The 23433-nt window shown below is 34.2% G+C and overlaps 4 protein-coding genes across 5 annotated transcripts; 3 read left to right on the top strand and 1 right to left on the bottom strand.

The window, feature by feature from the left end:
- LOC109360446 (60S ribosomal export protein NMD3) lies at nucleotides 363-3214 on the top strand. Of its 2 annotated transcripts, XM_019605356.1 has the most exons (3): nucleotides 363-448; nucleotides 1467-2773; nucleotides 2909-3214. In XM_019605356.1, exons 2-3 carry the CDS (start codon nucleotides 1505-1507, stop codon nucleotides 3041-3043), a joined length of 1404 nt encoding a protein of 467 aa, XP_019460901.1. In that variant the 5' UTR covers nucleotides 363-448; nucleotides 1467-1504; the 3' UTR covers nucleotides 3044-3214. The 2 variants fall into 2 exon arrangements, with proteins under 2 accessions (XP_019460901.1, XP_019460900.1); XM_019605355.1 differs by having other exon boundaries at nucleotides 1467-3207.
- LOC109360447 (zinc finger protein 4-like) lies at nucleotides 3783-6195 on the bottom strand. The gene is made up of 2 exons (XM_019605357.1): nucleotides 5809-6195; nucleotides 3783-5003 (listed from the first exon to the last, which is right to left on the bottom strand). Exon 2 carries the CDS (start codon nucleotides 4802-4804, stop codon nucleotides 4034-4036), a length of 771 nt encoding a protein of 256 aa, XP_019460902.1. The 5' UTR covers nucleotides 4805-5003; nucleotides 5809-6195; the 3' UTR covers nucleotides 3783-4033.
- On the top strand, nucleotides 13484-17749 carry LOC109360749 (receptor protein kinase TMK1-like). The gene is made up of 3 exons (XM_019605833.1): nucleotides 13484-16017; nucleotides 16805-17338; nucleotides 17534-17749. The coding sequence occupies exons 1-2, from the start codon at nucleotides 13701-13703 to the stop codon at nucleotides 17329-17331; spliced, it is 2844 nt and encodes a 947-aa protein (XP_019461378.1). The 5' UTR covers nucleotides 13484-13700; the 3' UTR covers nucleotides 17332-17338; nucleotides 17534-17749.
- LOC109361206 (U-box domain-containing protein 21-like) lies at nucleotides 20813-22443 on the top strand. The gene has a single exon (XM_019606581.1). The coding sequence runs from the start codon at nucleotides 20961-20963 to the stop codon at nucleotides 22278-22280; it is 1320 nt and encodes a 439-aa protein (XP_019462126.1). The 5' UTR covers nucleotides 20813-20960; the 3' UTR covers nucleotides 22281-22443.

Genomic DNA, 23433 nt, shown 5'->3' with positions numbered 1-23433 from the left:
AATAAAATATATTATATATAAATATTTAATTAAAAAATAAATTATAAATATGTGGATACCTAAATATTATAAAATTCATCCACACTCATAAACTATTATTGCATGTACTCATTATAGATACTTAAATATAACGTACTCTGAACTGGAACCTAATAATTAAAATTGGCGAAAACTCAAAACATAAATTAAGTCAAACCTGAATTTCTCCATTAATTTTGAGCTAATTTGAAATGGGTTTCCATATATTTGGGTTGGTAATAACAAATAATAATTATATTTTTGGAAGTGGTAGGTTGCAGGGTTGAAATTTGTGTCAAGCGTGATGGGCTTCACTAATGCGGCCCAACCCATGAAATGTCTAACAAGTATCTTATACCCATTTACTCAATGGCCATTTCACTCCCTTCCCCTAAGCTGCGCCAACTTTTCTCTAATCTCTCTCTCTGCGGTAATTTCTTCTCTCTTCATTTCCTTTCGTATTTCCGTCACTCACTTTTTTCAATCATTCTTTGATTTCTACCTCCTCCCTATTTGCGAACATCTATATAGTTTTTATGTTTTGTTATTTTGTTTTTCGTAACTTCGCTTTTGTTTTTTTAGGTTTCACAATTTTGTATCTGCTTGTTTTACATCAATTAGTCGTAATCTGTGTTTGTATTATCTTTTGTCTCGTCTCATGTGTGTATAACCATTGAAAATTAATATAGCTTGTTTAACAGCATCTGAAATTCCGCATATTCTGATAATTTTGGTTAGGAGGGGTATTTTTAATTACTCTATTTTTGTGTGCATATATATATAATTTTTCTGGGATGATTCCTATTTGTGATATGTAAGAGGAGCTTCATAATGATAAAATGTAACAGTGAATGACAGAAAACACCTCAAGGGATCAATTACTAAGTAGAATGTTTACAGAGTTTGAAATATGTTACTCAGTTACATGGCAGAATACAAGGGAGTTACAGATTACTAAGATCAGAGAGAAGAAGAGAATAAGTGTGCAGAGAGAAACTATTAAGTAGAATATTATCCTTTGAGTATATTGTGCCTCTTTTATGATCGATTCCCTTGTTGTAGTTCTTTTTATATTACCTGTGTCCTTCATGACTTGGCTCTTTTTTAGTGCTCGGTAGCTGACCCATTTTCCATTTCATCCTTTGATTCCGCATTTGCCATGACAAGTTCTCTCTCTCCTTTACAATTGAAAGAGAATCCCATGCTCATAATTTTTTGCTCATACCACATGTGTACTGTATGTTTAATATTTGGCTTTTTGATTAATCACTGTGTATTGGTTATTACAAGAATAGTGTACTTCGTATCATTTCTCGAGCTATTTATTGCCCAGTCCCTTCTCCCTCGTCTTCTACTCTATTATTTATAAAAAATCCTACCTTTTGTAAACTGAAGTTTCCTTTCCCTGTTTCATACTCACATATGTTTATTTTTCCTTTTTTCTCCAGGAGAATATAATACTGTTAGGTAGTTAAGTCCATTAGACATGGCAGGAGAATCTGGAATGTTCATGGTTCAGCAAACTATTGGCAGTGTGTTGTGTTGCAAATGTGGAATTCCAATGCAACCAAATGCTGCCAATATGTGTGTGAAGTGTTTGCGGTCAGAAGTTGACATCACTGAAGGTCTACTGAAGCGTCTAATGATAGTGCATTGCCCTGAGTGTGAAAGCTACTTGCAGCCACCTAGAACTTGGATCAAGCTACAATTGGAATCGAAGGAGCTCCTAACATTTTGCTTGAAAAAGCTTCAGAAGAATTTAAACTCCAATAAAGTAAGGATGATACATGCTGAATTTATTTGGACTGAGCCCCATTCCAAGAGGATCAAAGTCAAGGTCAAAGTTCAGAAGGAGGTCATGAATGGAGCAATTCTTGAGCAGACTTATCCCATCGAGTATGTTCAACAGGACCATATGTGTGAGTCTTGTTCTAGGGTTCAGGCTAACCCTGATCAGTGGGTTGCTGCTGTGCAACTCAGGCAACATGTTTCACATAGGCGTACTTTCTTTTATTTGGAGCAGCTGATTCTGAAGCATGGTGCTGCTGCAAGTGCTATAAGAATAACACAGATGGATCAAGGTATTGACTTCTTTTTCTCTAATAGAAGTCATGGAATTAAATTTGTGGATTTTGTAGGGAAAGTTACTCCAGTAAGGAGCCGCAATGATAAGCAACTTGTTTCCCATGATACGAAGAGTAATAACTACAACTACAAATTTACATTTTCCGTTGAAATCTGCCCAATTTGCCGTGAGGATTTAATATGCCTGCCTCCCAAAGTTGCGGTTAGTTTGGGAAATCTGGGTCCTCTTGTGATTTGTACTAAAGTTACCAACAGCATTGCTTTGCTTGATCCGTTTACTTTGAGGCACTGCTTCTTAGATGCTGAGCAGTACTGGAGGACATCCTTCAGGTCCCTCCTTACTAGCAGGCAGCTAGTGGAGTACATTGTGCTAGATATAGAGGCGGTTTCTTCTGAAGTTAACATTGGGGGAACAAAATATGTTTTAGCAGATGCACAAGTTGCTCGTGTGTCAGATTTTGGAAAGAATGACACAATGTTTTCCATCAGGACTCATTTGGGCCATCTTTTAAATCCTGGTGATTATGCTCTTGGTTATGATCTATATGGGGCTAACAATAATGATGATGAACTAGAGAAGTACAGAGGACTTGTCATTCCTGAGGCAATTTTAATAAAGAAAAGCTTTGAAGAGAAACGCCAGAAGAAACGTGGGAAGCCTCGTTCTTGGAAGCTCAAATCTCTTAATATGGAGGTTGATGATAAGGTTAAAGTTGATGAAGAGAAGATGAACTCGGAATATGAACAATTCTTGAAAGATCTGGAAGAGAACCCTGAACTGAGATTCAACATATCATTGTACCGAAATAGAGAATACCAGCCATCTGAGATGGCATCAGTCACTGACGGTGAGGAGGTACCTTCTGTTCCATTGGATGAATTGCTAGCTGATCTTGATTTGAGTGAGGCTGGAAGTGACGATGATAGCATGGCTGAGTGAACAGAGCCTTCTTCTGTTCTGATTTGAAGGTTCATGGTATCCTGGTTTTGTTTGTTTTATGTGTGTTAAGTTTCTTTTTAATCCTTTACTGAATGCACTAATGCATTTTATTATGATGACCTTATGTTTTGCTTTTGCAGTATTCAGTAACAGCATAATACTTTCTATTTTATATGTGTTGTTTTTCATCTTTCTTGGTTGAGAAAAAAATATATTTACAAGTTTGATACATTATCACTGAATTAAATTTTGTTGTAAGTAACTTATCTATATAAATCTTTTAGGATATTTAACTCAATTGTTTTAGGATATCTGTTGTAAATAACTTATCTATATGATAAAATACTGAATTAAATTTGAATGTTAGAGGAGGTAAAATGGACAAAAGAAATTGAGAGAAGGAAATTAAAAAGTTATTGACCAATCCCAATGTTAGCTTTAAGATATCCGTGATTCCGTGGTTACTTTAGCTTTTAATAATTTCCATTATTTGAGTTTAAAATCTATGCATTAATAGTGTAAAGATTTTTATATTGTCAGTCCATTATCCATCATTTGATTTGTAATATTTTTGTTTGAAAGTCAATGATAGTTAGTATATGAGTGGTGGAGATTTGCTGACAGTGTACAAAACATTTACACTATTAGTTTATACATAGTAAATCTTAATTATTTTATTCTACGATATGTTCCAGAATAGAAACATGAGATACAGAAAGCACACTGGAACTTCAATAAGTACACTAAACGAAAACATAATACATAATTTATGGCAAGCATAGCAGCTCCAAAATGGTCCACAGAGCTCTTTTACAATGAGAAACATACAAGGCAAAATACCAAAGCAAGGACTCCTCAGAGAAAACAGCATATGGAAATCCAAAACAGTAATTAATCTACCAATCATGACTCTTCACATGCATGTCTTACTGTACAAGAATATTAACAAATCAGGCAACTCAAGGCTAGATCAATATCGATTAATTCCCTTCAAAGTTTCAATGTCAAATCTGGTGTTTTGTTCTGTATCTCTACTGGTGGATTCGCCTCAGTAAAACTAAAATCTGAACTTCCAGTTGGTATGAAATTCTGATGAGTATTGCGTACTTCTCCAACTGGACGGAAACTACCAGGCCACAACAGTTTTGGCTCATCATCCTCCAAGAATATTGGAAGACCAGCATATCCTTGTTCAAATCTTACATTGTTTTTTACCTCAGCATTAGGCCTTATTGTTGGTGACAAACCATAGTGCATTGAAGAGTGTGCCTTTATCCCCAAGGACCTGAAAGAACCATGCAGAGGGAGAGATGCTAGACTAGCATACCTCTCAGAATAAAAACCCATTCTCATAGCCCTTTTTGCTTGTGTTCTTTCTCTCTTGTGTGCATTCTGGTGTCCACCAAGAGCCTGAGAGCTTAAAAACTGGCGCTGACAGTAGTTGCAAGAGTAAACTCGTGGCATGTTTGCTGCCGTAGTTTGAGATGCGGGTTCATTGCTGCTCTCACTAGTGCTTGAGAATGAGAATCCTATTGAATCTCTTGCCCCTAATTCATTGTTCTTGAAGTGAAGAGTTAAGTCAAGCGAAATAGCATCTGAATTAGGATGAGTCCCTATTGTGACATTGGTAGAGTTAGTGAGGTTGTCACTAAAAGGACCTGCAGATCTTTCTTGAATGGATACATTGGAAGCAACCTGGCTGCTAGCTTCAGATTCATATTCTGCAGAAGCCTCCAGTTCAAGATCAAACTCCGGTTTCATGATTTAGCGTGCTCAAGTTGGAAGCTAATTTACAAAATAGGTGCAGCAATCAATCACCAAAATAATGAGATTAAGATATGTTTTAGAGTTGAGGGATATAAAGGGTGAGCATCTGGGAAGCTAAACAATTTCACCATCAAAACTTTGCCTATATAAAAATGATATGTCTTAGAGCTTGCAGTGGAAGATTTATTTTATCCTGCAATATGGTATCCAATGAAAACCCATCAGTTCATATTTAGCAAGCATGTAAACAAGAAATTCTTTGGCCAATCAGTTAAATTGGTGTTTGATACTGTGAAAGATTACTACACACAAACAACCTATGATATATGTCTTCTTCCTGGGAAGCTAAGTAGTCCTGGTATATATGTCTTGTTCCATGTCATGTGATTTAAGTGCGTTGAAAATGGATTTTCACTGTTGAAAACTCATTCCTACTTGGTACTTGATTGTTTTACATGTTTGACTTCCCCAGATGTATAAGAGACAAGCACTAAATAGTGGGGTAATTTTAATTGTCGGCAAGCTAAGTAAAATAAACGTTATTGATGATACCAACAACCCCATAGTGAAAACTACTGGTGGTGTACTTCATTTATGATATATTAACAATCCCCACGTGGATCAAAAACCTAGTATTGTATTGTTGCATTTAATTTTGAGAATGGTTAAATAAAATATTTGACCATTATACTTTGTTACCGAATTTATATCAGTTAGATTTTCACAAATTCAGTAGATTCCAGTCCTACTTCAGCATCAGTTAGGAAAAACTGAAAATACAATAGGAAAACTGGTTTGTTGGTATTTTTGAAGTTCCTCAACTGTATTTCCAATTAGAATTGGCATCCATATCAAGTGATTCTAACTTCATTTTTTTTTTGGTGCTTATGAACTAACCTAAAAACCAAGAAAGACTTAAGGCAAGTAAAGTGGACAAACTAAAACAAGAAGAAAACAAGCAGTTGAGTAGAGAGATGAGAATTATAGAGTATACATACCCTCTTATCTCAAGTTTCAAGATCAAGTGAAAGTGGCATGCTTATGAAACTACAAAATAAACTGCTTTGGAATTGCAGACATCAATTTTCCAGTGTTGCTTTTCTTGCTGTAGCTGTTATGACTTATGAGTTATGAGTACACAAAGCAGATCCTGTGGTTTTTAATGTTTCTGAAACACTAGTATATGGTAAGATGAGAGGTTAGATGTTTTTCTATGAAGAAATATGAATGAAAGTTAAAAGGATGGGTAAATGGAGAAAGACAGAGAGATAGAGAGATGGTAGGTAATAGATGTTTGAGTAATTATGGGAAAGCAAAGGTAAACAAAAGATTGGAGTGTTTGGGAACAGAGAAGTCAGAAGAGGAAAAGGAGCTGTTTGGATATGTAAGGACCTACTTTATTTTATTTATCTTCTTTTGGAAAATTATAATATTATTCCATGCATGAATATTTGATTCACTAATTTTATAAGACTTGTGTTAACTAGTTTTGAGGGCAATATTAAAAAAATGAAGTTTTAGCTTCTTTTTTTCATTTTAAAATAATATCCTTAAAACTGGTTAATAAAACTAATAATATATGTTATGTATCCCTACCATCCAGGGGTATAAAGCATTATTATGCTATGTGGACTAACATTTTAGTGGGTCATTGCATTTCAAATACACACATATGTTGTTACATATGCATGTTAGTATGAATGGTAAAGTCCTAAATCCATTCCTAGTGAGAATTCTCTTAGTTAAATTTGCTAGTTATCCTTCATTAATTAAAGGGAGACTATACTAGAGCCATATAGAATTACTATAAGCGGCAAATATCTTCTTGTTAAATATAATTACATTTTTATAGATAAAGTTTTTTATATGGACGTTAGTGAGAAAATTTTAAAATTGTTAAGGTTTGAATTCATATGCTTAAATTTATGTCTCATAACTCTACCAGGTGAGTTACTTCTTTTGAGATAAACACAATTATATTATATGAAGTTAAGTATAAGACATCTGATTAAGGTAAAACAAATTCTCATCATTTAAAATACATATTTGATGGTCGTAGACTCTTAGTTGAAATTGTGAGAATAAAAAATGGTGTTATAAAAGGTTTTCTACCAAAAATAAGTGTTTTTAGTTTGAATTCAACTAAGTGACTTTCAATTGTAAATATATCAGCAATTTTAGTATATTGACTACTGCTCTTGTTTTGCACAATATTTTAAGAAGCTGGGACTCAACTCAAATTAAAAACAAAGTTAAACATTTTTTTTTGGATATTCAAACACTTTATAATTCCAGTTTTTTGTTGATAGTGAGATTCAAATCCATAATCTCCTACATTCTATTCTTTAAGATCTCCATAGCATATATTAAGCGAAGTAAATACAATAAACCTATCAAATGAAAGAGTTTTTAGGGTATCCTTAGCCTTCAATCTCCATCATTTTTAGAAGATAATGGGACGGTCCATGCACGAAATTATAGAAGCATCATGGCCATAGATTTGGATCTTTAATATTTCCTCTTTTCAACTACGCTCCTTTTCATCGTTAAACCTTTAACTTCAGCCACGCGAATATATTGTCATTCCATAGCTTTAGAGCACGAGCAGGAACATATGGGTCTCACAAATCCATCATTGGCGAGCTATCTAACAATATAAATCATGCATAATTATTTACATCTTTCATAAAAGGCTCTCATCACAATATTTTGTATACTTTTTTTTTAGCAAAATAGTTTTTGCACACTTTAGCTTATTCCCTCATTTAAGTTTTACTTATCCGAGATTCTATTAATTTATTTTCAGAAGGGATCTTATTAAAACTTGTTAGTAATACGTTACATTAGGTTATACAATGGTACAATTCTAGTTTGGTATAACGAGCATTGTTAGTAATCTTCATTGCCTCTTGTGATATTCATCAAAGCAAGAATACTTTAATATGATTGATGTAAACCCTTCTAGGGCAATCTTTGATCTCAAGGGTAAAGGAAGCCATGATGGTCCTACAACTAGGGCCAAGGCCAAAACAGGGGTTCTTAAGGTCTCAAAGGACACAATTGACCCAGGAGAGGGTATGTGAGAAGGACATTTATGTCCTTAGGTCACTTTCTACTTAGATTTATCTTATTTCCATTGAATCAAATAAATGAGATTGTATTCTCATATAGTTTTAGGATTTATTTCTATCTTAGGAATTATTTAGATTATTTAAGTATTTTAATTCATGAAATATGGGATTGGATTTTTATTTATCCAACCGTGGTCAAGTAGGGAAGATGTCATGATTAAGACATTAGATTCAAGGAGCTTAAGACAAGGCGGCTAGAATTTAGGAAGAGATAATCTCTATTCTCTTAAAAATAATGTTGAAGATTTTACTCATGTCAAGCCCCTCACGGCTACAAAGAAGATATCAAGGAGAGGTTGGATTAGTTTGTTACACGACTATAAACAAGGAGATAAGCAAAGATCATATTTGGCAAAATCAATTTGATCATCATCTAAAGAATTCGGCCGAACAAGAGGGAGTAGAGACCAAGCCCTTGATCCATCATCACACGACTCAAAAGAAGACTCAAGGCAATGTTAATAAATCAAAGAAAAGATTGACCTAATCAAAGTAATCAACCACACCTACAAATCATCCACCAAGAAGATAAAGTCGTCAACAAAATCCCAACACTTGAATTTCGGCCAGCCCTAGCAAGCAAAGCCGAAATCACTCCAAAATCTCAAGACCTGAATATTTCAGAATTAAATTAGGGTTTACATTATTATGTCATATTTATTTTTAGCCTAAGTTTTAATTAGGATCTTTTATTATTTAAGTTAATTAGGACTTAGTCTTTTATTTCAGCCCAAAACATTTATATTGCCTATTTATGTAATTGAATTGTCATTAATAAAGTTAAGTTGAATTTTGATTAAATCTGATTTGTTTTAGTTAAGAGCACTTCTCCTTCACTCTATCCCTTTGGTCGTGGCCATTGATGAGCTTTTATCAAGCTTCTTAAGCTTGTGGCAAACAACACTTGACTTATCAAGCTTCCATGCTTGTGGTGTCTTCCATCTCATTTCTTTTTCCACCTTCTTCCTTATCAAACCATCACAATCTACCCTACACCTCGCCATGCCTAAATCAAAAGACAACCCTAAATATATACACCACAACCGAGCCCAACCATCCCTAAATCACCTCATCTCCCATTGATCCGAACCCATAAACATCACCTTACCCTAAACAGCCACAAATTATCATCTACAACAATAAGCCAAAACCCTTGATTCAAACCCTTCCAACCCTAAAATTACCTTACCAGACCGAGGCCATAAACCCACAAACCATACACAAAACCTAGCCTAATTATAAAACCCCAAACCGAAGCCAAATCCACCCTAAAATTGCCCTAATTTCACAAAACCGAATTCACACATTCACAAAGCCTAAGATCAAGCTAAAATGATCATTAAATCAAAGGCAGCCCCTAGAAGTTGTCATCAGTGACATTCTTAACCCTAAATGCTTCATAGGATCCCATCTGAAGTTGATGCTGAAGCTTCAGATAAAGGAAACTTCAACCTAACTATGGCCTTTGTATCACTAAATTTAATTAATATCAAGATTATGCTTCATTCTGATCTAAGCAACAACCAATGTACTTGGAAGGAAACTCAGCAATATTATGAATGGAAAAAGAATATTAGAGAACCACTTGGCTAAAGCGCTGACAAGACAGGGTTTATAAAGAACCATTATACATATCTTAAAAAAGTGCTTTTTGAAGAATATATCTTCTCATCATAAATATATCCTGCAAGCATCATGCTTTTGGTGTTCAACCAGCCAAAGTTAAACACAATATTTTAGGAGTACGTAGTTTTATTTCAACTACTCAAAATTGACAAATTTTCAGTAGCATTTTATTTGTATATATTACACTTATAGTTTGTGATCCACTCAGGTTATATATACAATTACATTCATGTCAGTCTTATTCTAATAATTTTTCAACCATTTAATGTAACTTGCATATCATGTCCTCAAGTCCTGAATCTGCGGATATATATAAGTAAAATTATATGTATTTCTTACTTGTTTTTTTAGTTATCTGTATATACACGCATTTAAAAATTACCACAAAAACCAAAAATACAAACTAAAATTTAATGGGCATTAGAAGCTTAAGTACATGTTGAAAGTGGATTAATCTTTTAACACCCCAAAAGATAGAGAAAGTAGGAGTGGGTGATCTTTTAACACAGATTGATTTAAAAAATACTCATTTATATGTTTAAGTCTAATCTATTTTGCATGCTTTTACATTACCACACAAATAGCACTTGACCAAGTGACACTACCTTCTGGTCATGACAATTAGAGATAAGTCAAGGTAGTCATAGTTTAGTGAAGTTCCCAAGAGCTTCTCTAACACCTTAGGCTCCATAGCCAGATCAAAACTGGTCCCCCACCACAAAACAGGTTCATATATGTTATTATAAAGTTTAAATGCATAGTATAATCAGCATTATATATAGTATTAGTATTGTAGTCTAGAAGATATACATAATAACTCTAGTGATAATTACACTCTCAACTGACATATTATAAAGCAAATTCTTCCACTTGGTTGGTGTGGTGGCTTTTTTATATTATTCTCATGCTTCACTACTTTACAATTGTTTACCATAAACATGTAGTTAGTGCTGATTAGTTAGAGCCCACCATAAACAAGGATTAGTCATGTATACTCAATTTTGATGAGTATTCACACCCTTCAAAAAAGATGAGTATCTGGAGCTGTCACTTTTCCTATATTCAAACTAGGTCAAACACATCTTTATGATTCCAATTAATTGGAAAACTTGCCTAGTAAGTTTCCATAATCTTTAACTAATATTGTCAAACAACCCCACTTCATTATCTTTTTTGCATTCATAAATGTTAACATGTTAAGTATTTTGTTATAATTGATTCACCTTTATCTTATGACTTTCAATTCCATTACACTATCAAGTTTAACTTTTAGATATAAAATTAATATTTGTCAACTACAACATATTAATTAGAACATCCTTAATAATGAACTCTAATTTAATCTTTAAGTAATGTTTTTTATCTTTATTTATATTTCCTAATTAATGCAACACTAGTAGTAGATGGCCTTAAATAACCCCATAACCTACCCCAGTTTTTATTAACCATTAAAATATAGCAACATATAATGAAAACAAAATTATTAAAAATACAACTTAATTTATTTAAAAAACACGAAATTGAGTTCATTGGCAAGCAAACACTACATCAGAAATATTTATAATAAAAACACTAATGGTAGATGTGGTTAGATAACAGCAAAAAAAATTGTGAAACTATTACACCTACAAAGTTTGTTGCCGAATAAGTGCATAACATAGCATTGTCCATTATATGCATATTGCTATATTGAACATTTGTTATCAAATTTTTTTTTATTCCTTTTAAAAAAAAAGGAAGACTTTTATGAGTAATGTAAGGGATTATTATTTAAGAAATTAAGAAGCATGTATTGCTTTATATTATTAAAAGTAATTAAAAACATTTAATGAAGTTTATGAAACTTCTTTAACTAGTGCATTGTAGAGTTAGTTGGCCAGAATTTTTAGTTCTTTATTATTAGCATATTGTTATCCGTGCGTGATAGAATTATTGTGTAGGACGATTATTATAAATAGCTTCAACTCTAACTTATATTTCTTGATTTAATATAATATTAATAATTAAATAAAATACTATATATAATTTGTTCACACATGAACGCATTAAAGCCATGTAAAAATTCACATCAGATATAAAAAAATTGCTACGTAAAGAAGACCATCCATTATTGAATTACTCATCTATTTTAAGAAAATACTCCAATAGGTTTTGCTGCACTCAAACATTAAAACATCATGCCATGTTTGATTTAAAATGCTTATAACTCAACTATACTATATAAAGTAGAACCAAGTTGAAATACAAAATAATAAACAGGCAAAACCTTTTATAATGAGTATAATAAGAGTAATATATCTTCAATCGGAGTACTCTTAATAATAAAGTAAAACCAAATACCAAAAAAACTACATGGATTCAGAAAATTAGCAAAATATAAGCACGTAGTGTATTATAATATCATCACGTGTAATATTCATAATTGAGTAAAATATGTTCACACTAACAGTGTATAAGTTTTTTACACTTTATTGTATCATCCACCATTGATTTCTAATTATTATTAAATATTTAAAAAATATAATCCAAATGAATGGTGGATAATGAAGTGTATGTGTATAAATCACCAACTTAAGAGGAAAAGCAAAACGAATAGATATCTAACGAGAGGTAAATTAAACGTTGAAAAAATAATCCATACACACCCACCATCAATATTTTAAATATCTGTTGCTGTCGGAAATTCTCCAAACCGGACATTTATAAACAATTGGGAATGATGTGCCCATAGTTATGGTCGTAATACAGTTTTAACAACCACCAATACTTTAACATATCAACTTCTATAAGATCGAGAACCCAAACTTAACAAGTAGAGAGAGAACTCCCGATGCAACAATTTTAGGGAGATATTAATAAAGTGTGTAATAATCACTAGAGTTATGTACCCCAAAAAAAATCACTAGAGTTGCTATGAACATTAGTATTTTAATGGACTAGTTGAACTAGATGCTATTACTTACAATGTAAAGAAATTTACATTGTTCAATATGCCATACATTATTCATATATTAACACTCATAAATAGATGCAATCCAAATAAATGATAAATAATGAGTTGAAAATGTAAAAAATTGGGAAAATACCTATTCAATCCTTGTTTTTAAAAACATATATCTAGGTCACTTTCATGTATGAAGCCCATGGACCTCTTTTTCTTCAACCACAAAGGTTGTGTTGGGCTAGAAAACACTACGAGCTAGAATAATTTGGTTTTCATAGGAAAAGAACACAGATCCAGAAGTTGTGGGCTACCTTCTGCACATATTTAGAACTGCATTTCCTTAATTATGACTAATGATATTATATTAATGACCCATCTTATTAAGTTAGAAGACCATGATATTCAATGCCATTTCCAAACCCGGTCCTCCAAATTTACCTACACCAATCCATGATTTCTCTCTAAGGAGGATCATGGAATCATCTCCATGCATAAATCATGGCATTATAATTCCTACAAATATCAATACTCTAGGAATTAGAAATAAATAAAATAAGATGTATTTAGAAAATAGATTTGAGTTGCAATATTATCATCTTAAATTTAGAAAGAGCATGACAGGGCATAATAAACTACACCGCTGTATATTACAGATAAGATTATGCTATGCTTCAATGTAAAAACAACAATCATACGAATAACAATCATTAACACTTTTTTTATGGAACAATCATTACAACTAACTTTATAATGAACCTTAAATTCTACAAGTGCTGCCAGAGCATTTATTGGTTAAACTAATATTTTACGAACCACAGTAATATCGACACGTACATAAAGCTTACAAAACAAAATAGAAGACGTAGCTAATTTAATATTAAAAATCTGAAGTTAGAATATTTTCTACCTCAAAATAATAATAATAAAATGGAAAAATAATTGGAAGATGGCTTTTCTGAAACCAGAAACACAGCCACTTATGTGAGTACAACCTCTTTATGTGTCATGCTCATGCATGAGCCATGGACATGACAACCCGTTCTTTCAGATACGTGGGTCCCACTTGCATGTGCGTTTCCTTCCCTTCCATTTTCACCATTTTACTCGCTGCTATGCATCACCCTTATCACCATTCTCATTACTCTCTCTCTCTCTCACAAGATTTTGAAAAACAAACAACACCCACATCATGAACAAGTTCAAGTTCGAATCTTTTTTCATTTTCCTATCTGGGTTTCTCTCCATAACCGCTTTCTTAGTTAACTCCCAAAACGACGACGCTTCTGTAATGCTATCTCTCAAAAAGGCTCTGAACCCACCCGAATCTCTCGGTTGGTCCGACCCGAACCCATGCAACTGGGTCCATGTCACTTGCTCCGATGAGAAACGTGTAACTCGGATCCAAATCGGGCACATGAACCTCCAAGGCACTCTCCCCTTCACCCTTCAGAATCTGACCCAGTTGCAGCACTTGGAGCTCCAATACAATAACTTTTCGGGTCCCATACCCGACTTAAATGGGTTAACTTCGCTCCAAGTTTTCATGGGTAGTAACAACCGCTTCACTTCAATCCCAACCTCTTTCTTCAACGGCTTGTCTCAGCTTCAAGCTGTGGAAATTGATAACAACCCTTTTGAAGAATGGGAGATACCTCTGAGTCTTCAGAACGCTTCTTCACTTCAGAACTTTTCAGCTAACTCTGCTAATGTTAGAGGCAAGTTACCTGATTTCTTTGGCTCTGATGTTTTTCCAGGTTTGACCCATTTGCATTTAGCATTTAACAAAATTGAAGGAACTCTTCCTTTAAGCTTTTCTGGGTCACAGATTGAGACCCTTTGGTTGAATGGCCAAAAGGGTGTTGGTGATGCTAAACTTGGTGGCACTGTTGAGGTTTTGAAGAACATGACCTTTTTGAGTGAGGTTTGGTTGCAATCAAATGGTTTCACTGGTCCTTTACCAGATTTTTCAGGGTTGAAAAGCTTGCAAGTTTTGAGCTTGAGGGATAATAGTTTCACTGGTCCGGTTCCGAGTTCACTGTTGAGTCTTAAGTCTTTGAAAGTTGTTAACTTGACTAATAACTTTCTCCAGGGTCCAATGCCAGTGTTTGGTCCTGATGTAGAGGTTGATATGAGAAAGGATTCAAATAGCTTTTGCCTGCCTGGTCCTGGTGAATGTGATCCCAGGGTTCAAGTTTTGCTTTCTGTTGTTGGACTTTTTGGTTATCCTCAAAGATTTGCTGAGAATTGGAAGGGGAATGATCCTTGTAATGATTGGATTGGGATTACTTGCAGTGATGGGAATGTTACTGTTGTTAATTTTGAGAAGATGGGGCTTACTGGTATGATATCGCCGGAGTTTGCCAAGCTCAAATCATTGCAAAGACTTGTACTTGCTGATAACAATATCACTGGTTCAATTCCGGAGGAACTTACTACTTTGCCCGTGCTTACTCAATTGAATGTCGCAAACAATCAGCTTTTCGGGAAAAAGCCAAGTTTTAGGAGTAATGTGATTGTTGACACTAATGGTAACAAGGATATAGGGAAGGATAAAAGCAGTTTGACCCCTCAAGGTCCCATGTCTTCAGAAGTTCCTAGTGCGAGGGGAGAAAATGGCACGAGTTCTGAAAATGGTGGCAAAAAGTCTTCTTCACATGTTGGAGTGATTGTGTTTGCTGTGGTCGGGGCTGTATTTGTGGTTGCCTTGATTGGTTTGTTAGTTTTCTGCTTGCTTAGGGTGAAGCAGAAGCGGTTACGCAGGGTCCAAAGCCCAAATACACTAGTCATTCACCCTCTTCATTCTGGTTCAGATAATGAAAGTGTGAAGATTACGGTTGCAGGTTCAAGTGTGAGTGTTGGTGGTGTCAGTGAGGCTCAAACCATGGGTGGCAGTGAGGCAGGAGATATGCAAATGGTTGAAGCTGGAAATATGGTCATTTCCATACAAGTCCTGAGGAATGTCACTGACAATTTCAGTGAGAAGAATATATTGGGACAAGGAGGTTTTGGAACTGTTTATAAAGGTGAACTGCATGATGGTACAAGAATTGCAGTCAAAAGAATGGAGTGTGGCATAATAACTGGCAAAGGTGCAACAGAATTTAAGTCTGAAATAGCTGTTTTGACGAAGGTTCGCCACCGACATCTTGTTGCTCTTCTTGGCTATTGCTTGGATGGGAATGAGAAGCTTCTTGTGTATGAGTACATGCCTCAAGGAACACTAAGCAGCCATCTTTTTAACTGGTCAGAAGAAGGGCTGAAACCATTGGGATGGACTAGAAGATTGACCATTGCCTTGGATGTAGCAAGGGGTGTTGAGTACCTCCATGGCTTGGCCCATCAAAGCTTCATACACAGAGACTTGAAACCTTCAAACATTCTCCTTGGAGATGATATGAGGGCAAAAGTTGCAGATTTTGGTCTGGTGCGCCTTGCTCCAGAAGGCAAAGCTTCTATAGAAACAAGGATTGCAGGAACTTTTGGATATTTGGCACCAGAATATGCAGGTATCTTTAAACTCCTTTTATGCCCCCGAATAGTTATTTGTGATATAGGTTGTTTTGAATTAGTTTTTCCTGAAGAAACAAGTAGAGATAGTTAGCTCAGGATCAATATATTGGTTTGGTTTGAATATTAGTCATGTATTTTAAGTCAATGTTTTAGTGCCTTAGTATCTCAGGGAAGAGTAAAACGGCGACCCTGTGTTAGAGGCCCCTACCTTGCTATTGCAGGGAAGAGTATACCATAAAATCTAGTTTGATAAACATATTTATGACAATTTGAGTCCATAATGCTTTAAAAGTTATTGGAGAAGATATTCATTTCCTGTATGAAGGTTATGAGACACTTTTCTCCTGCATGGACTGTGTAGTCAGTTTTATGTTATGAAATTGAGTGAAGAGCTATTTCCTGTTACCATAATGATGACACTGGTTTATATTGACTAGCTATCATAGTTAAGTAAATTTTTCATTACACATTTATTATGTTAGTAGAAAGTCAAGAATGTTACTCATGAACCCAAGTTATTGGTGTGCAATAAAGATAAATAGCCACAAGTATGCATATCACTTTTGAGGCATTAATAGCTAAGTGAACTTTCAAAATATAAACTTTCCCTTGAACTGGTCTTGTGTTTAGATGTTGTGTTGTATCCTTTTGGGAGCCTAGTGCACTGGTCCGCCCTTTTTTCAATATAATTTTTTAATGGTAGTGTTTTATTCTTTCTTGGATGTCCATTGTTTTTGGGCAAATGCCTCTAACACTGTCATTCATATGGCTATATGATTGCAGTTACCGGTCGTGTGACAACTAAAGTTGATGTGTTCAGCTTTGGTGTAATACTGATGGAAGTGATAACAGGAAGAAAAGCACTTGATGAGACCCAACCAGAGGATAGCATGCACCTTGTAACATGGTTCCGTCGAATGTACATAAACAAAGATTCATTCCGCAAGGCCATTGATCCCACACTCGAGCTCAACGAGGAAACACTTGCTAGCGTTCACACCGTAGCTGAGTTAGCTGGCCACTGTTGTGCCAGGGAACCATATCAAAGGCCTGACATGGGTCATGCTGTTAATGTGCTTTCTTCACTTGTAGAACTTTGGAAACCATCTGATCATAGTTCTGAAGATATATATGGTATTGACCTGGACATGTCGTTACCGCAAGCACTTAAGAAATGGCAGTCTTATGAAGGTGGAAGTCATATGGAGTCTTCATCTTCACTTCTTCCAAGCTTGGATAACACACAAACAAGTATACCTACGCGCCCATATGGATTTGCCGATTCTTTCACATCAGTAGATGGTAGATGATCATGCTTGGCTGTAAATAATTGAGGTTGTTTGTAGTGTGTATTTTCATACTCCTTTTTTTGGCTTTTCCATGTGAACTTGTTTATCTATTTTAGACTCTTCTTCATGTTCACTTCTTCCAAGCTTGGATAAAACACAAACAAGAACGCCTACGTGCCCATATGGATTTGCCTATTCTTTCACATCAGAAGATGGTGGATGATCATGCTTGGCTGTAAATAATTGTGAGGTGGTTTTGTAGTGTGTATTTCCATACTCTTTTTTATTTTTGGCTTTTCCATGTGAACTTGATTATCTCTTTTCAATTTTCATGGTGTACTCTCTTCCACAACTAATCTTACACTATTTTAGCACTTGCTTAAAGAGCTTTTCTGAAAAACTGAGATGAGATTCTAGGGAGTATTTATTTTTCATATCAGGTTCATTAGTTTCTCTTTTAAGTTAATATCCAATATATAAATCAAATATCAAACTTCTCCTTAGTAGTTGAATGATTATTGAACTTCTCCTTAGTAGTTAAATTACATCATTTTCATGATAACTTTGTTAGACCAACTTGAAGGTTGAAAAATTGCAAATGGGGACCAATATACAACAACAGCCATAATTTCAAGACTTAACAACTTGAATTAGTTTCATTGTGTATTAAGAGATGCTTGAAAATTCTGAGAATGACATCTTATATTACTACTACAAGCCGCAAGGTAGTTATCACTCCCATGTTGCAAGGAATCTGGCGTGTAACATAGAGTTTTGGATGAACATGAAAATGTGAAATGGACAAAATAGACAGGTATGAAAGTAGATAAAGAAAGCATCAAATATTATTTGATGCTAGTTGCCTTGTTGTGTAAATTGGACAGAGTGGCAAAATGCAAGTGCAAGTTATGCCCAACAATTCATAATCCTTTCTAACTACCTTTATGATTTGGTGTCTTTTAAACATTAAAAAAGGGAAGTATCAACAATTTGAGGTCATCTTTAACCTTTGAAGTTGACTTAAAATTAATATAAATTTACAATAAAAAATAGATGGGGTTGAATAGATTTTAGAAGGCTAAAAATATTGTTTTTTTTTACTTTATATCCCTTTTAGGCTTTAATTTGTTCATATAACAAAATAAAGCATTAATGTAGTATCTATCTTTCTAATGTTTGTCAATTTTACATTTTCATCATTACATTGTTAATCATATTTACATCTAAATATGCCAATTTCATCATAGATTCCTCTTTAGCATCCAAATTTGCATTTTCTCACCTCAAGACAATGGTTGGATGTATTTGGATTCAATTTGAACTCTTGAATGATGAGGATGATGGTGAAAAGGGAAATGAGAGAGAAGTTAAAAGGAAAAAGGGAAGAAGTATAACTCAATTGATGAGACATAAAATGAGAACATATGAATTTAAATATTGACAGTTGTATAATTTTTCTATCAAATTTTTTTACCTCTCTGAAATAAGAGTCAAATTTTGTAAAGATATAATTTTACTAGTTATTCTTATATTTACTCTACAACTCACTCCAATTTCATATTTTTCATTAAAATGTATAATTAAAAAATTACTAAAAAATAACTAAATTTAAAAACAAGACAAAAAATGATTAATAATTATTTGGGAGTTAAATTTTGAAGGGGATTAAAAGAACTGAAATATTTGAAATCTCAACAGTGTATTTGATAACTCCCAAATCTTTCATTTTCCTTCATTCAACTCCACCTATAAAAGTCATCCCACTAAGCCTAATTTCAGGCATTCTGATAAGCCCAATCTAAGCCAGCCCATTATGTTAAACTTCTTCACATTCAGCCTCAAATTCTTTCACTCTTGCCTAATCTTCCTCAATCCCTTCATTGCCTCAAATTCATTCCTTAATCCCTCACTCTCTCTTGAAATTGTGGTTCTGTTTTTGTTTTCAACTTGATTCTGCCCTTGTTCAACCTTGTACACAATTCAATGTATTTTTCACATTTTTTGAACGTGTTCCTATTTGGTTCACTGTTCCAAAATAAATATATAAGAATGGTAGGGTAGATACAAGAGAGATTTGAAGTGGGGGTGAGTGTGTAGTTGTTAAAGTTCACCTAAACCTCTCACGCATGTGACTTTATGGTAAGTTTGGTATAAGTCAAAAACTCAAAATTCATATAGAATATAACATCCTCATATGTGTATGGCAACATTCACATCTCACCTTCACTTACATTTTAATAAGGTACTACTCAATGAACAATCAATTATAAACAAATACTATAAAGCAAGAAATATATAGATTCCTAAGAGGGTGAGATATCCATGTGAACAAAGGATATTGGAGTTCATTCATTCAGATTATTAATGGGGTAGGTATATATACACTAGAGATTAGATTTAAACTCCAGAATGCACCTTTTGAACCCCATAACATATACTTAACCATGTGGACAAGGTTACTTATGTGTTTTTCTAAAACATTATACTCATAACCTTGCTCGCCAATGTATTTTTTTACACACATATTCATTCAAAATATGTATCCGAGGTTTAAATCTAAACTCCCTATACATTATTAAGAATTTGATTAAGATCCACGATCCAATTATTCAAGTATGATCTACTTTTACTAAGAAAACATTTTAGAAGATAACTAAATTTTTAGGCCTTTGTCACTTATAACAAAGACTGTGTTGATAAAGATTAAACTTCCTCAATAGAAACAATATTAATGTTCACCTCTCCATTCATGGATAGAAATATCATTTGTGAAAAAATATACATCAATAATTATAAATATGATTTAATAAGTGAATAAGGTTTGAGATAGATGAAAATTAAATATACATAAAGTGGGACTAAAATATTGATTGAAGTAAACCACATCTCATTCTTTTTAGTAAGATAGTAAGTTAGTAAGTAATATTATTAAAGGAGTTAATCCTGTCCTATTAGAGTATTGAATGTTGATCCAATAAGTTAAAAGAATAATAAAGTAGTGATATTTACACGACTATATATGTTATAATTTTACTTGTAATATGACAAATTGGAATTAATGCAATCCAACTTGATTGAGTGTGATAAAATTTAAAAAGATAAAAAATAAGAAGACCGAGCTTGTTCCCTGCGCTGATTTAGCAAAGACTTCAACACGGTGGTGCACACGCAGACTGAACACCGACCAGCTAGCTTGCTGACTCAGTCTCCTCATCCACGCTTTTCAAAGTACAGCACTACAGCCACACAACTACTACAACCCCAAATTTCACTTAATTATTCTTCAATCATACAACATACACATTATATGTTACTATACAATATCCTCATAATCCTCTCTCTTATTATATTTTCAACTCTTTCAAACTTTCAACGTTCAACGTTCAAACAATAACCTAGCATACACACAAATAACATAACACTTTCTCTTTCTCATTTATTTCCTTTGAAACATTCTCTTTATATCAACCATTCATCTTACCTATCTTTGACCCGTGTACCACACAAGCACCTCTATCCTTATATAACCATCCCACACAACCTATTTCCCTCATCACTTTCATCTACACATCTATCTAACCCAAAACAACATTACAAACAACCATAAATATTGCAGTTTTTGTTGTTACCTTATACCAAAAACATAAAAAATGGTTTTGTCTTGGACTAAAGGAAGAGTTTTTCGCCGTTCCCGTAAAGGGAAAGAGTTAAATTCTGTTGGTGATTTGGAGGTGGAGATTGCTATACCAACTCATTTTCGATGTCCGGTTACACTAGACATGATGAAGGACCCTGTGACACTGTCCACGGGGATAACCTACGATCGCGATAGCATTGAAAAGTGGTTCGAAGAAGGGAACAAGACGTGCCCGGTAACAAAGAGAGTCCTCACAACCTTTGACATGATTCCAAATCATGCATTAAGGAAGATGATTCAAGATTGGTGTGTAGAACATCGTTCTTTCGGGATTGAAAGGATCCCAACTCCTCGTATACCCGTGACACCGTACGAGGTTGAAAGCACGAGTACTAGGATCATGTCTTGTGCACAACATGGTGATGTAAACAAGTGTTTGGAATTGGTGAGGAAGATCAAAGCATGGGGGAAAGAGAGTGAGAGGAACAAGAGGTGCATAGTGACAACTGGTGCTTCTCTTGTTATTGTTAAGGTCTTTGAGTTTTTCTCATCACGTGGTGGATCCATTGAGAACAACAACTTTAGTGTCATGGAAGAGATTTTGGGTGTGTTGACATGGATGCGCCCTCTTTCACAAGAAGGTAAATCAATTTTAGGGTCATTGAGTTCTATGAGTTGCTTGGTTTGGTTCCTAAATGGTAAAGACCTTTCTTCAAGACAGAATGCTGCTTTGTTGCTCAAAGAAGTGCCCCTTGAGGCTTTGGAAAAAACTGAAGGAGTTTTTGAAGGTTTGGTTAAGATGATTGAAGAGCCTGTTGGGCATGCTGCTGCTACAAAAGCATGCTTGTCAATAATTTTCAAAATGGTTTCTTCATCTAAGAATAGAGAGTTAATAGCACAAAGATTTTTGGAATTGGGTTTGATTTCAATTTTGTTGGAGGCCCTTGTTGATGCTGAAAGAGGGACATGTGAGTTGGCCTTGGGGGTGCTTGATTGCATTTGTGATTTCAAACAAGGAAAAGAGATGGCTAAGGCAAATGCTTTGACTTTGCCTCTTGTGATTAAGAAGCTTCTGAGGGTGTCTGAGTTGAGTTCTAGTTTTGCAGTTTCTATTGTTTGGAAGCTTTGTGACAAGACAGAGGAAGGGTTGTTGATTGAGGCACTTCAAGTTGGAGTGTTTCAGAAACTACTGGTTCTGCTGCAGGTAGGTTGTGGTGAGAGCACAAAGGAGAAGACTACTGAGTTGTTGAAATTTTTGAATGGTTATAGGAGCAAAGCTGAGTGTGTTGATTCTTCATCATTGGATTTCAAGAACCTTAAGAAGCCCTTCTAATTGATTCATGACCTTGAGATTCAATTTCCCTTTTTTTGTATAGGTCATAACATACTTAATTACTGGTAGGAACAGAATACACTGATGTACAAAGATACACACAATCATATACTTTTGATACAATTTGTATCTCTTAAAATTCAATTCAAGTTTTGATATTCAATTTGAGAAATATAGAGATACTACAACCTTGTCTTCCATTTTTATGCTTATAATTCACCCATTCAGGATTTTGCAACCCAGGGATCCTAATGTTTTTGTTGATCAAAGAACTCTTAAAGCACCTAAAAAATATCAATATAAGAAATTTCATCCAAAATCAAATACATATTTTATGGTAGCAGATTTACAATAAATACTCTAAACTAGAGTTTGTTAAGATGATGCGAACCTCGAGAGTTGGTTTGCGTTTTGGCCGATTGTTCTTGCCTGAAAATTAATTTGACTCACGGAATAACACTTTTATATGAATGTCCACGTTTTTACGTTTTTTATATCAGTATAGGTGAATTGTGTATGAAATTAGTCTTTGGGCTGAATTGGTGTTTACTTTTGGTTTATGAATTTTTATGTGTTTGCGTTGGATAAAAGAAAATGGAAAATAATGAAGATGGAGGCGCCACAAGCAAAGTAGCTTGATAAGCCAAAAATGTTTGCCATAACGAATGATCCTTGATAAGAACAAGGTTAAGGCGTCACACCAATGGTGATAAGCCTATGAATGCCACGAGAACTAGTCTTGATAAGTTCTAAATTAGGAGTAATGCTCAACTAAAGAGGAATTGATCCAAACAAAATTCAACTTGATTCATTCATGCTGAAAAGGAATACATAAATAGGAATTCTGAAATTGACCAAATCCTAATTTGAATTTTAAAATCCTAATTAAACATGTAATTAAATGGCCTTTAAGGGGAGTTTAATGACTGATTTGTTTTGACATGAGTTGGTCAAAATCCCATTGAATATTCATGTGCTTATTTGTTCCTTGTTTGGTTGAGTTTGAATGTGGATAGAGTCCTCGAAGATCTTGAATAAGGAAAGTCTTTAATTTGTGAATTAATTCTTGATTTTCTATGCCTTGGTTGTGAGATTAGTTGAATGAAATAATGACATTGTCTTTTCAAATCTGATTTGAAATAATGGAGATTCA

This window comes from Lupinus angustifolius, chromosome LG11, assembly GCF_001865875.1.
Source record: "Lupinus angustifolius cultivar Tanjil chromosome LG11, LupAngTanjil_v1.0, whole genome shotgun sequence".
Taxonomy (NCBI): Eukaryota; Viridiplantae; Streptophyta; class Magnoliopsida; order Fabales; family Fabaceae; genus Lupinus; species Lupinus angustifolius.
Note: the sequence above shows the minus strand (reverse complement) of the source record. Positions and strands in the feature narration are given on the sequence as shown.